The 14,681-nt window shown below is 46.0% G+C and overlaps 1 protein-coding gene across 1 annotated transcript in view; it reads left to right on the top strand.

The window, feature by feature from the left end:
- SHB (SH2 domain containing adaptor protein B) overlaps positions 1 to 8,745 on the top strand; it is a 197,191-nt gene extending 188,446 nt beyond the window's left edge. Inside the window, exon 6 of the mRNA XM_060237019.1 lies at positions 8,211 to 8,745. Coding sequence (XP_060093002.1) covers positions 8,211 to 8,394 — 184 coding nt within the window. The 3' untranslated portion in view covers positions 8,395 to 8,745. The remainder of the gene's footprint in view (positions 1 to 8,210) is intronic.
- Positions 8,746 to 14,681: the final 5,936 nt, after the last annotated feature.

Genomic DNA, 14,681 nt, shown 5'->3' with positions numbered 1-14,681 from the left:
AGCTCTTGGAGACCAGGCAGCCCTGATAAAGATCCATTATCACAAGAGTGTAACGTATGTCCAGAGAGGCTGCCGTTGATCCAGCTTGATATCTTGATAACATTAGTTACCACCTAAAATGCACCCGTGGCACAGAGTGGTAAGCTGCAGTACTGCAGCCCAAGCTCTGCTCATGACCTGATCCTGGCAGAAGCTGGGTTCAGGTAGCTGGCTCAAGGTTGACCCAGCCTTCCATCCTTCTGAGGTCAGTAGAATGAGTACCTAGCTTGCTGGGGGGAAGTGTAGGTGACTATGGAGGCAATGGCAAACCCACCCCATAAAAAGTCTGCCAAGAAAACGTTGTGATACAATATCACCCCAAAGTTGGAAACGACTCGGTGCTTGCACAGGAGACTACCTTTTTAAACAAAATGTGATTGCATGATTGTTAACTCAGTCTGTAGGACAGTCCTCAGCTAGTAAAACCATTCTTGGATTGTTCCACATTGCCTTGCAATGTGTATCTGAAGAAGTGTGCTTGCACACAAAAGCTTATATCCAGAATTAAACTTTGTTGGTCTTAAATGTGCTTGGGAGAACAACAGGTGGGAAGCCTTGCTGGTGGGCCTCCTGATGGCACCTGGGTTTTGACTACTGTGTGACACAGAGCATTGGATTAGATGGGCAATTGGCCCAATCTGACATGGATTCTCTTATGTTCTTATGTAAAGGTGCCACTGAACTCAAAGTTTGTTCTGTTGCCTTGCAAGGGAAGGACTGCATGTTTGAATGCTTCCTTCCCCCAAATAAATCCCTTGATGCTGAAATTAACATGTTGGGAGAAGGCTAAGATGGAACCAGATGTGTAAGTTTTTGGTAGAAGGGGCTCATTAATCTGTTGGGAACATTCAAGCAGTCAGTTTTCCTCTTTTTTTGACGTTTCCGAGTAGTACAGTCCAGGAACAGCTTTACCAGGAAATTTACTGTGGGTGTGGACCAGGCCTGAGTTTTTTTGCAATTGCTCACAAAAATCCCCACAGAAATCTCTATCATATCTTTGGGGATGAATCTCCCAGGTCAGGGAGTCGAGTCTATAAGAGTGGAATTTGAGGCCTTGCCAGATGTTAGTCACCTGTTCCTGCAATTGCAAAATGAAAGGAGATTTCATAAGTTCGTATAGTCACGCTCTTTTTTTGCCTCCAAGAGGGTTTGCAAGTTTGCCCTTATCAGGTTGGCCATTTCCTCCACCTCCGTCACCATTCCAAGCTGGATTTCCATGCTGCCAACTTCTCCCACAGACACCTTCAGTTTTGCCTCTTGCGTCAAAATAAGTGCTTATCTGCATTTACCCAAGTCAGCTGCTCTTTTGCTTGCCTCGGGGAGAGGGAAGAAAACCCCAAATGCCCAGCCTCTCTCTGGCCCTAATTTTCCAAACCTGCTTTTAATGGTGTTTGTCATGCTCAAATTCACCCTTGCATATAAGTTCACACACAAGTTACCAACCCACAAAAATGTTTTGAAGCCAGGCCGCACATGGTGGCACATTCACCCGAAAGAAAAGAGACAAATCTGCTCTCTTTCCAATCCACCACAGCGCCTGGAAGTGATTCTTAGTGGATCCCAGGGGGTATTTACAAGCCTCTTTTAATTAGCAGTTTCCCATTACACTTTTAGTGGAACATTCATTTGACTGTACTTGTAACCTTTCGGCGTATCTTCTAAAGCAAACAAGCATACACAGCTGTGCACATCCACAGAAACTGTGCAGAGATTCATTTGCGGTAATAAAGTTCAGGGATAGGGCCAGCAGGTCTGTTTTGGAAAATACCTGGAGACTTTGGGGATGGAGCCAGAAAAGGGTGGGGTTTGGGGAGGGGAGGAGCCTCAGCATGGTGTGATGCCATCCAGTCCACTCTTCAAAGCAGCCATTTTTTCTCGGAGCAAAAACCGAAGGGGTCTTAGTGTCTAGACTTAGTACATGGATATCGGCCAAATATCAAAATATAATACAAATGTATCTCAAATTTTTCTTGATTTCAACCATATATAACTATATTCAATAGAATTCAAAGATATATATATAGAAATTAACAATATACATCAGAATTGTAACAATATATCAAGCTATACAAATACTTCAACGCATCGCATCTCCATTGTCCCCCCAATAACTTTAATTCATAGTACAAGATTGCTAAGTCCACAAATTTCCAATGAAGGGGCAAAAGGCAAAGAGTTTGTTCAGCCTTCACGAGATGCCCATTCCAGATATTCCAAGATGTTTTGATTAATATCTTCCTCAGTTTTCAGGCTGTTAAACAGAACCCGATTTCAGTTTCTTCAGCTGAGAGAACCCAATTGATTCATCTTGAAAGCTATGAACTCCGTGTCTGTGTCTGAAGAAACTGAAATTGAGTTCCATTTAACAGCCTGAAAACCGAGGGAGATATTAACAGAAACATCTTGCTCCTTGCAAAGCATGAAGGGACAGCCGTTGAAATAGCAGGTGGATACTCCTTGATCCAGTGGCCCACCACAACTGTGGCAATCTGCCAGGGACAAAACATTGGCACTGGAAATTGGTCTTGATGGGAAATATGGTGAAATAGGGTGGATGGGCAGGTTTCACCTGTGTAGGCTGATGACTGGATCAGAGTTTGGCAATACATGGCAGTCAGGCCACTGCTGTGGAAAACTTTCAGGTAAAGATAGAAGCTTTGACCTTGTTGCTTAAAGAACACTCTGCTAACATCGGTAGGGGTGGATTTCCAGCTTGGTTGCCCTTGTGTTGGCAGAAGGCACAGAGACGGGTGTTTTTCCTCTTCAGGCACTGTCACCTTCATATTAGAGTAAGCTGTCTTTCTACAGGAAAATCTAGATGGGCGGCCGTGTTAGTCTGTAGCAGCAGAAAAGAGCCAGAGTCCAGGTGGACCTTAAAGACTAACAAAATCTGTGGCAGGGTAAGAGCTGTTGTGAGTCACTGCTGTTCTTCAGATATCGTCACTGAGCAGTGACTCACGAAGGCTCCTCCCCTGCCACAAAATTTGTTAATCTTTGAGGTACTACTGGACTCTTGCTTTTTCCAGAGGAAAGCCATTTAGTTTTCTTTCTGTTAAAAAAAGCACCCAGAGTTTAAAACTCCAACCCCCCCCCCCCAAAAAAGGGAGGGTCTCTTTTTCTTTTCATGTCTAAAGTAAAATGGAATTAAAGAAACTGAAAGCTTGACTAACTGAATTACGCATTGCATTCAGCAGGATTCTTCAGAGTATGATTGCATGTTGCAGAAGTTGGGAACCTGTTGAATTGAGTCCCACCTTGATTGCCCATTGCGTGTAATGCCCCTTACCTGTGACTGGCCATCATGACTTGAGTTCATCACCCCCCCCCCCCCCCAAAGCATACTACAAGAATAGAGAAATGCCTAGCTTGAGAATGACATGAGGCAAGCTTACAGGTTACAAGGAAAAGGGGCACGACTTGATATGGGAAGGCCATTTTTGAGAGCCACCCCAAGCTAGACTGGTCTTGTCCAGTCTCAAGACTTGGATGGGAGACCAGCGAGAAGGCCCAAGTTGCAATGCAGAGGCAGGCAATGGCAAACCACCCCTGTTTGTTTCTTGTCTTGAAAACCCTAAAATCGCTGCAATTCAGCTGCGACTTGACAGCACTTTCCACTGGATTTGGCCAGGATTTGTGGAGTCCAGGGGAAAATACTCAATTGAAGCAGATTGTGCAGCTAATTGGCTTGATTTGTATTATTGCTTACCCTTTTTTCTTAATGTCGAACTTTTCCTTAATGTTCAGCCTAATCTTATGTTTCTGATGTAACCATCGTGTGGTGTTCCTATCCACAGTGATTTACCTCAGCGTTCCTTCTCTTCATCATTTCTTCTTCATCTGTTTTCATCTCTGGTATTCTTGCCTTCCTTTTTTGCTTAAAAAAAAGGAAGGCAACGATACCTGTTTTTGTTGTTTGGTGTGAGGTTTCCCCCGCTGACCCGCATTCGAACGTAGGGGATTCCCCTACCTGGACCAGGGGAATGCTAAGCCTATGGACAGTACGGATTGCAGAAATTCAGTGGGCTTAGGCTAAGAGAATGCGACTCTCCTCAAGCCATGCCTCATTTCCTGTGAACTACACTTCCCACATTCTTAGCGCCTCACTGTGATTGTGGCAAGAGTAATCCCAGCTTGGTACTACGTCAATAAAAACAGAAGATATGGTGGTATAAGGAAAGGCTAGGATCAGGAAAATGTCCCATGGATTCTGTCATAGATTTGCACAACCCAGCTCCTCTCTACAGGAATGTACTCCTCCTACCAGGGTGCCATTCCGTGACAGGAATACTGGAAATAGTTAAATCAGAGCGTGGACAGGATCCACCTATCCTCCAAGTAGCCTTCCGCCAACCTAAGGAGATATCCTCTAATTTAAGTTTGAGGAAACCTCCTTAGATTGGGGGACATCTTTGAACCTGAGCCAAAAGTAAAAGGGTAAAATATTGTCATAAGTAAATAAACTTAGCTAAGGGGACTGGTAGGATAGGGGTAGTATCCACCCAACTCTACCCAACTCTAGAAAATTTAGTACCGTTTATGGTTTAGGACCAGCATAACTTTAGTACCACCTATGCCCATATAAACCTATCCAGCTGCAACAGTCATCCTCTGAACTCCTGCTCTGCCCCCCACACACACTTTCGAAGGATAAATTAGGGAAGCCAGCCTCCAGGTGGGGCCTCGGAATCCCCAGGATATTACAGGTCATCTCCAGATGACATTGATCAGTTTCCCTGGAGAAAATGGATGCTTTGGAGGGTGGACTCTGAGTCACTGTACCCCACTGAGCTCCCTGCCCTCCCCAGGCCTGATCCCCAAATCTCCAGGAGTTTTTCAGCTTGGATCTAGCAGCCCTACCCAGGGCCGGACCTTCCACTAGGCAACTTAGGCAATCATCTACCGCTCCAAGGGCACAGAATTGAGGAGCCACCCCCAGACCGGTGGGGCTTTCTTCCTACTTTTGCACCCTAGGATGCAAAATCAGAAAAAAGATTTCCCCCCCCCCCCTCCCACGTACCTCTCGGGGTTTCCAAGAGGCACGAGTGATGGGGCTTTCTTCCTGCTTTCCCTAGGGTCCAAAAGCAGGAGAAGATTTCCCCTCCCATGCCTCTCAGAGTCTCCAAGAGGCGTAGGCAGTGGGGCAGCCCCTTCTCTGGGGTCAGGCCGCCATGGCAGCCCTATCCCTCAATTCTATCCTATGGGCCCATAGGATAGAATGGATTCCATTCTGTTCTGTGGCTCATAAGATAGAATTGGTTATCAGTGCGTGCTGAGGTGCAAGTAGTTAGTCTTGCCTAGGGTGCCAAACAGTCTAGGTCCTTCCCTCCATCCCTCGCTGGTGGGTAGGAGGGGCCTAGAAACCCTAGGCTAAAGGAAAGACCCTCTTTTGTCATGGCACCTCTCACTTCTTTCATGACTCTCACTTCTTTCATCTGGTATTCCCTCAATGATCCTTCCTTCCTGCCCTTATGTTTTGAATGGATTGATGTGATTTATTTGATATTTATCCCACCCTTCCCACAGGAACTCATTTGCATATTAGGCCACACCCCCATGACATCACCATTGTTTCACACGGGCTTTTTTGTAAGAAAAAGTTGTATTCTGCTCTATATAATTATATTTTAGCTCTGCTTTTTAATTGGTTATGTGATATATTTTATTATGCTGTTTTAATGGTTAGCTGCCTCGGGCAGGAGATGTTTTATTTATAAATGCTGTAAATAAAATTTTCTAGCACTCAAACATTTTTTCCTAGCCTCCCACAGTTTGCTCTAAGACTCTGACAATCGCTTTCTGATAGCCCTGGTTAACCCAGCAGCTGATCTACAGAACTGGCCATTATGCAATCAATAGCACAGCAAACATGGAAAGAGATTATCTGCCCGTAACTTCTTTTCTTCCCATAGCTTTGAGCCTTCAAGGCATCCAGACAGACTCTGTGCTCTGTTCCAGCCTTGAATTAATATGCACCTTTTCCAACAATCCCATTAATTTAGTGACAGAATCCAAAACCATTTACTTGCAAAGTGAGGGAAAAAACACATAATGAACTAAAGGAACAGAACAATATATCTGCTCATAATAATGTATTTAGAGATGTCACACTTGGCTTAAAGGAAATCGTTTAGAGAGCAATTATGTTTCAAAAGAGAATCATTCTTATAAAGAATTGAAATTTAAATCAAGATTTTTTTAAGCTTGCCAAAGCTATAATTACAGTGCCTGCAGTGATTTCTGCTCTGCAGAGAAGGGTCATTTCATCACGAAATTGCTTCAACAAATCTGAATAATGTGAGCCTGAAATTTGCTTCAGTTTTCCATAGGAAATGTTCACTTTAAAAGGAAAAAAATTCTTCTGCAATTTCAGGAGGAAGAAAAGCCGTTCTCAGCTTAAAACGGTCTGTCCACTGACTCCTGAGATGCAGAACTGAATGTTTATCCTGTGGCATCTCACCAACCCCTACCCCCTTTGCTAACTGGGGAGGTGCCTTTCTTTGCACTTCCTAGATTCTCATGGGCTTCTAACATGTAGGCAGTTTTTGTAAGCAAAGGGTTTCTGCGGATGTAGCTCTTTAACCATGAGGCAGTGTTAGGATCTGACTACCCAGGGCTTTTTTGTAGTAAAAGCCCAGCAGGGACTCATTTGCATATTAGGCCACACCCCCTGACATCACCATTGTTTTCCACAGAGCTTTTTTGTAGGAAAAAGCCCAACAGGAAATCATGTGCATATTAGGCCACACCCCCTGACACCAAGCCAGCCAGAACTGCGTTCCTGTGCATTCCTGCTGAAAAAAAGCCCTGCGAATACCTAAAGCAGCAGAACCAGTTTGGCCAGCTCTTATGCATCCCACAAACTAGTGCAAGGGAAGGAACCGGAGGCTACTGGGGGGGCTGAGTGGACAGAGCCACTCTGATTGTGGCTTCAACACAGCAGAACAACCGTCTTCAGTCAAGCAGCGTGGGAGCATCTGCCCAGCGTTGAACCGCTGGTTCTCCAGTCCATTTATGTGGGTTTTCCTTTGTACCCTCCCTCCCAGCACACAGGGCCTTGCAGTGAGGATACAGAAACCCAGAGCTTACCAGCCACTGTCCTTTATATAGTTTATATCTCTCCAGTACCTGCCGTTCATTTTATGGCACACATGGGCCGACCCGACAAAGTGACATTTATGTCAGATCCAGCCCTCATAATGAATGAATTTGACATCTCTGAAAAAGCCAGGTTGCAGACGACTCAAACCGGCATGCTGGTTTGAAATTACTTTGCAACCCATGGTTTGCATTAGCTTGGCTCAGCGTGACATCTGCATGGAGCAAACTGTGGGTCTCCCTACCCAGACTTTATGTACATGTACACCTGTGAAATCTCACTGTGCATTTCCCCTGTCATTCTTGAACCCCTTCCTGTATTGACATGCAGCCCCCATTCTCTCAAAATACGCACTTGTACATACAGGTAATATTCTCAGACACAGTCAAGTGAAAAATTACACCAAGCCAACCTGAGCACTACTCAAAATGTGGCATATATTGAAAGCCCAAATATACAACAGAGAACACGGCTTGTTTGTGTTCTTTCTGTATTTGCTCAGCAGTCTAGGTACAGGTGACTCCAGAGGCAGGACCAGGGACTCAACTATAATTTGCCAAGCCAAACGCCATGAAAAATCATGGCTAAGTGTCTTTAACCGTGGTTTGGCATTCTGTCTGAACTAAGCCACAGTCTCATCCATAAATCAACACTGTATCCTTTCCCACCAACAGTCTGCCCATCTCTGAGCCTTGTACACTGGCAGTTTCTTTGACCTTGTAGCCTTCAGAATGTTCATTAACCTTTTGTATTACTTTGCACAACTAGTGTTGCCAGCCTCCAGGTGGGGCCTGGAGATCTCCTGCTTTTACAACTGATCTCCATCTGGCCGAGATCAGCTCCCCTGGAGAAAATGGCTGCTCTTGAAGAGTTGATTCTATGGCATTGTGCCATGCTGAAGCCAAGTTTACCTCTTCTGTGTGGGAAATGGCAGAACCGCTATTTCTCTAGGAATCTACACATTCTCCTTTTTCTGTCTCTGTGCCTTAAAAGATTTATTAAAAGCTGATTTTGGCTTTGCAAACAGATGTGTTCCATGCTATATATCATGTCCTTTCTTTCTTCTTTTTTACAGGAGCAACCAAGGGTTTATGCACATGAAGCTGACGAAAACCAAAGAGAAGTACATTTTAGGCCAGAACAGCCCTCCGTTTGACAGCGTCCCGGAAGTGATACATTACTACACTGCGAAAAAGCTCCCAATCAAAGGAGCAGAACACTTGTCGCTCCTGTACCCCGTGGCTGTCCGGACCTTATAATTGCTCTGACCGTGCTCCTTCCTGTGGATTGGAGACCATGGATGAGGGATGTGGCAGCAGGATTGCCCCTGCGATGTCCGTGACTGTGTCTCACAATGGAAACGCCAACTTCTGCCTTTCCAGTAGCCTGCGGCGGGTGTCAGCAGAATGATGGAACAGTCATTAAGAACGGAACCCTTGCACTACTTTGCATGTCCTTTGTGGGACTGGGTTTCTATTTACACGAGAGGCAGTCAGAGTGCGTTCAGAAAGCGGAGAAATGGATCCTCTTCAAGGACTCCCCACCCTTCCGCGAATGGAAACATTGCCAAACACAAAGAATGGCCTTTGAAATTTGCCCGTTGCCTGTCACCAACACCTTTGCGTGTGGAAGTGGAAGGACATCATCTTCCACATATCCTGCAGACTTGTACAGGCCCTCATGGGTGAAAAGAGCTACGTGGAAATCGCCCTTCCAGCACCAGAGGACTGAGAACTAACTGCGCATTGTGCAATCGAATCCAAATCTGTGTAGTTTTGTCCCGCACAGAATAATACAACATGGAGACCTTGTTTGTTCGTTCGTTCGTTTTGGTTGGTTGGTTGTTTTTATTTTATTTTATTTTAACCACAATGCTGATGTGATTTGAAGATCTTGAGAAGTAATTTTGCAACAGCAAAAAAAGTGTTCAGTTATTTATGACTAGGGTATGTACTTTAAATAGTGGTTTAATATATACATATATATATATATATATTATATTTTTATCCCCTACCCCACCCCCTTTTTTTGGTACAATAATAAAGATGTAAGGGTTTTGTGCGCTAATTCCTTGATTAAAGGCAGTGAGTCTGCTCTGTTGTGCACATCCAGTGTGAGTGGCAGGTCCCAGGAGAGGCAAGGGGGGGGATCTTTCGGATGAGGGTTGATCTTTACACGGCTGGATTTCAGACTGAACAAGGCTTCTGTGGGACAGGCTCTTTGGAGTTAATACTGGCAGGGGTGGAATTCTAGTGGAAACTCCTTTGCATATTAGGCCGCACACCCCTAATGTAGCCAATCCTCCAAGAGCTTACAAGGCTCTTTTTTGTAAGCTCTAGGAAGATTGGCTACATCAGGGGTGTGTGGCCTAATATGCAGAGGAGCTCCTGCTAGAATTCCACCCCTGAATACTGGCATCACTGTGAAGAGTGGTTCCTGCCAAGTTGCCCAACAGACTAGACCCAAGGGCCCTTAGGGTCCGAGCAAGGAAAGCCTGTGATTAATTGCTTCCCAGCTAAGAGGCACGGTGAATCACATAGCAGAATTGGGACTGTTTTCTGACTCACTTCAAAGCCCTTGCATGAGAGGCAGAAGGCGTCTTCATCCTGCACAAAAACATGGTCGTTGTTATACCTTCGCTGCCTCCATAGCTGCACCAAAAGACCCCTCGCCTTTGTTCATTCGGCTGAAGATGGAGTCTACCTCATCAGTTAAAAACATTAGTTCCCACCCCTCATTCTATCTTCAGCTGGGTCTGGTGCATGTTGTTTGTAACTCCTGAACAAGAAAACCTGGTGCACACTGAGAATCAAACTTAATGCTACAAAGAAACTCAGGGCTGCTGCCAGAAAGGACATCCATGAGTGGCTGTAGGTCACTCCTTCCTTTCAACTCAAGTCACTGTGATGTGTCTTCCCCCATCAGCAGGAGCCAGTAAGCAAAGCAAGAGAACTGCAGCCTCCAGTTACGCAAGGATATATAAAATCTTATAGCTGAGAACTGAAGATTAGATAATAGCATGAACTTAACAATTCTGGTTTCGGGTGGCCGAACTGAGCAAAAAATGCCCTGAACCGAACTGGCCTGTTTGGATTTCTCTTTCTCCCAGCTGCAGCTTGCTGCAGCCAGGAGCAGGGGGGGATTGCCCAAGAAGGACAAGGCAATCCATTTTGCTTCTCCCCACTTGGAAGCAGGAGGAAGTGAAATCAACCAGTGAAATGGCTGGAAGCCATTTAAATTTAACAGCTGATGTAGCCATAGGAGGCCCGTAGCCATGGAAGGTCCAGGGGACCAGCCTCCCCACCCAACCCCCTCCTGGACCTTTATGGCCCCTCCGTTCCCCAGCCCCCGCTCTCTATATCGCTTTGGAGGCTCCCACCCCACTCCATGGGCACCTGCCTCCCTCTCCCTCCCAACTCACCAACGCAGCGAAACAAGGAAGAACGGGCTTCAGGGGCTCTTTCAAGACCTCCCCGCCCCCGCCGGTCACATGACTGGCGGGAAAAGCCACTCCGAGACAAGCAATTGGTGCACAGGCTTTACAGCACATTCAGCAAGTTCAGCGCTGGCTGCCTCAGCGCTGAACTTGCTGAGCACGCTGTAAAGCCAGCGTAGGAACCACTGGTCTTGGAGCAGCTTTTCCCACCAGTCATGTAACCGGCGGGGGGGGACATCTTGAAAGAGCCCCTGAAGCCCACTCTTCCTTGTTTCACCACGTTGGTGAGCTGGGAGGGGGAGGTACCATGTGGAGGGGCGGGGCCACCAGAGCAGCGCAGAGATCAGGGCCAGAGGGGGGGCCCTCCATCCAAAAATTTTTCCCGTGAGCCCCCCATCTGGAATTTTCTGGCTACGGGCCTGGCTGATGGACAGACCCACGCTGCCCAGCTGTTAGGTTTAAATGGCCTGAACAGGCAAAACAAACCAGACAAAAGTCTGGTAAATGTTCAAGGAAGGCACCTTTCTCGAACATTGGTTCGGGGGTTCCGAACCAGGCCATGTATGTGCCAAATTTTGGCTCGTGAACCAGTTTGTGCCCATCCCTACTCAAGATAATGTCTGCCATTTCTGGAAGCAATCCCACGTTTCTTGTAGCATTTAGTTATGCCTTAACTGACTCCCCAGTAAGTGGGCTGTTTAATGAGGTTTGAGCTTTGTCTTCAGTATCGCCCCTCTCTGTAGCACTGTATTGTTTCTCCATTGGTGATCTGAATTGAGAGTCTGTTAACTTACAGTTTTCGCTCTTTCCAGATTTGCAGTAAGGCTGTGAAAATAATCTGTTGGGGTTTTTATTAGCTGGGCTGTTGTTCAAAACATAACCAGCTCCCTGTTATGTGCCGGTTTTTAAAAAATGTTAACGGGGATAATTGTTTACCCAGTGTAAAATAACTGCTTCCTTGTAATGTTACAATGTGAAAAGAGAAGTCCTCAGATGTTCCTAGTTTATAAATTGTACCAATTTCTGTTGCCTGATTCGTTTTGTCACCCTGTATGGGCCAGTTTTCAATCTGGCATTAATTCTGAGATTCTGATTGACCTGTTTTGAGAAACAAAAAGGGGGAGAAAAGAATAAATTTCTGTAATACTGTGTGCTGAATCAGCTGCCACTAATCAAATGGAATGTTGAAAATTAATTTCTGCATGCCAAGTGTCTCTCTCTGTTGTTATGTTTTTACAATGCTGTGGAGTTTTCTCCCAAAATGAAGTAAAAAAAAGAATGTTTTTTAAATATATATATATTTGAGCTCCTCCTTCTTGACGTACAAGACGTAACCATAGAGAAGATTACAAGATACCCATTGATAACTTTTACTCCTCTCTTTAGCAGTCTCAGGGCTTTTTTTGAGCAGGAACGCACAGGAACACAGTTCCAGCTGGTTTGGCATCGGGAGGGGGGGGGGTGGCCTGGTATGCAGATGAGTTCCTGTTGGGCTTTTTCTACAAAAAAGCCCTGTGTGGAACAATAGTGGCATTGGGTATGGCCTAATATGCAAATGAGTTCCTGCTGGACTTTTTCTACAAAAATGGTAACAGGGGGTGTGGATGCATTCTTTTGAGCCCGTTAATAATTGCAATTCAGCAGTCTCTCTTTATAATCTCTCTTTGAAATTCCTGTGTAAGAGAATTGCTGCTTTTAGGTCAGCAACTGAATTCCCTGGAAGGTTAAAATGTTCCCCCATTCATTTTTGAATGTTGTGGTTTCTGATGTCAGACTTGTGTCCATTAATTCTTTGCCAAAGGGGCTGGCCTATTTGTCCAATGTAGAGGGTGGAAGGGCATTGCTGACACATGACGGCATCAATCATATTGGAGAATGAGCAGAACCTGAGATGGTACAGCTAATGTTGCTGAGTCCAGTGATGGTGCTTCTAGTAGGATCTATATGATTGCAAAGCTGGTGTTTTCATTTGTTGGCGTTTTGGAGTCCATGTTACTGTTAAATAGTTTCTCATTGTGAGTTAGAAATGTTTAGGTTAGCAGCTGTAAGTGGGAGTGGAGCCAGGAGCGAGGTTGTGACAAGCACGATTGAACTTCAAAAGGAGTTCTGGCCATCACGTTTAAAAGGATCGCACTCCTTTTAAATGCCTTCCCTTCATTGGAAATAATGGAGAATGGGGGCACTTTCTTTTGGGGCTTATAGAATTAGACCCCCCCTGATCCAATCTTTTGAAAATTTGGGGGGAGACATACCAGATGCTATGTGGAAAATCTGGTGCCTCTACCTCAAAAAACAGCCCCCCTAAGCCTCAGATACCTAAGGATCGATTCTCCATTATACCCTATGGGGACCAGTCTCCATAGGATACAATGGCATGCCTAGTGGACATTCCACCACCACCACCCCTTTCTGATAACACTGAAGTCGGGGGAGGGCCTCCAAACCAGGGGATCCCCTGCCCCCAACTGGGGACTGGCAACCTTAGTTCCTGGGAGTTTGAAACCTGAGAGGTGACCCCGGCCTTTGCTAATTCTTGCTTTGAGTTGGAATTGTGGGTCCTGTTTCTCTTTCAAACCTCACACAACGAAACTTCATGGAGAGCTGAACTGGGATAACCCTAGTTGTGGGTTGATCCCCACCCCTGCATGGATGTAGCTAAGAAGCAGGAGGTAAGGGTCAAGTTACATCCCTCCAAGTTGCAGCCAGTTTTGAGCAACCAGCATTCAGGGCAAGTAAGAATTTAAGTCGGGTTCTTGCGCAGGCGCCAACAGGGCTGGCACTAGACTGTCTGGCCCTCTAGGCAAGGCTAACTCCTGGCACCTCTCCTGCACTGATAATATCACCGAGTCACAAGGCGGGCTGCCCAATTTGGCGCACCCAGAAGGCCAGCGCCCTAGGCAATAGCCTAGTTTGCCTCGTGGCAGGGCCAGCCCTGGGCACCAAACCCAAGTGTGCTCCACAGGGACCATGAAGAAGATGCCATTTGCCATTGCCTGCCTCTGCTCAGCAACCTTGGACTTCCTTGGTAGTCTCCCATCTGGGGGGGGGATTCTAGCAGGAGCTGCTTTGCATATTAGGCCACACACCCCTGATGTAGCCAATCCTCCGAGAGCTTTTTTGTAAGCTCTCAAGAGGATTGGCTACATCGGGGTGTGTGGTCTAACATGCAAAGGAGCTCCTGCTAGAATTCCACTCCTGCTCCCTTGCTTAGCTTCTGAGATCTGATGAAATCGGGCTAGCGTGGGCCAACCAAGTCAGAGCAACTCAAGGAGTGCTCCCCCCCGAAAAAAAAATAAATGACAAAGGAAGGCAGTTTCCAACACTGCCAAAAGTCCTCATGAAAAGAAATAGTAGCTTCGCCTGAGCCTTAGTAGTGTGTAATTGCACAGAATTGAATGTCTCCGTTTCTTCCCAATGCAATTAGGGAGAAATGACCTGCATTTTCAGGAATTTCAACCACAACCAAAGATGTCGCTTGAGCTCCAGCCCTTCCAACTACAGAGGGTGGCTGTTTGGCTTCTCTGGCTGAAGACGGACTCTTTGCCCGTTTCTATTACGGGAAAGTTTTCTAGCCAATGCCCTTCCCTATTCAGTGCTCATAAATGACTTGCCAAAATCCGTCAAGGCACATGGTGTGCGGCATAGTTTGGGAAGAGGGAGAGAAGCTAAGCATATCTCTCTCTCCTCTCTGGCAGGCAATCAAAACCGGCTAAGCTCCCGGGGAGAGCTTTTATTAAACAAACCCACAGCCTCGTACTGATTTCCACTGCCAGTGGCTGACACACCAGCCTTCGAAAGCCCAGGGCACCTCCATACAGAGAAATCTGTGATGGAACAGTCATTTCAATGGTTGGCTGCTCCCCAGAACAGGGGACAGAGAGGAAACCGGCACAATGAGAGGAAGAAAAGGGAGAGGCTTGTAATTTTATTTCAAATAAACTTTTTTGTGGGGTACACGGGCACAATTACAGCTCCTTCTCTCAGCCCTAAGCAGAAGCAGAAGTCTCTGTGATGTTAGTATTTAAAAAGAGGAACATTCCAAAAGGCCAAGGGGTGGGGTGGGGAATCACAGTCATTTAGAGCAGTGACCCAAAAGTGGGAAGCCTTTGG

Source organism: Heteronotia binoei, chromosome 4, assembly GCF_032191835.1.
Source record: "Heteronotia binoei isolate CCM8104 ecotype False Entrance Well chromosome 4, APGP_CSIRO_Hbin_v1, whole genome shotgun sequence".
In the NCBI taxonomy this organism is placed as follows: Eukaryota; Metazoa; Chordata; class Lepidosauria; order Squamata; family Gekkonidae; genus Heteronotia; species Heteronotia binoei.
This window is presented reverse-complemented; position numbering and strand designations above follow the sequence as displayed.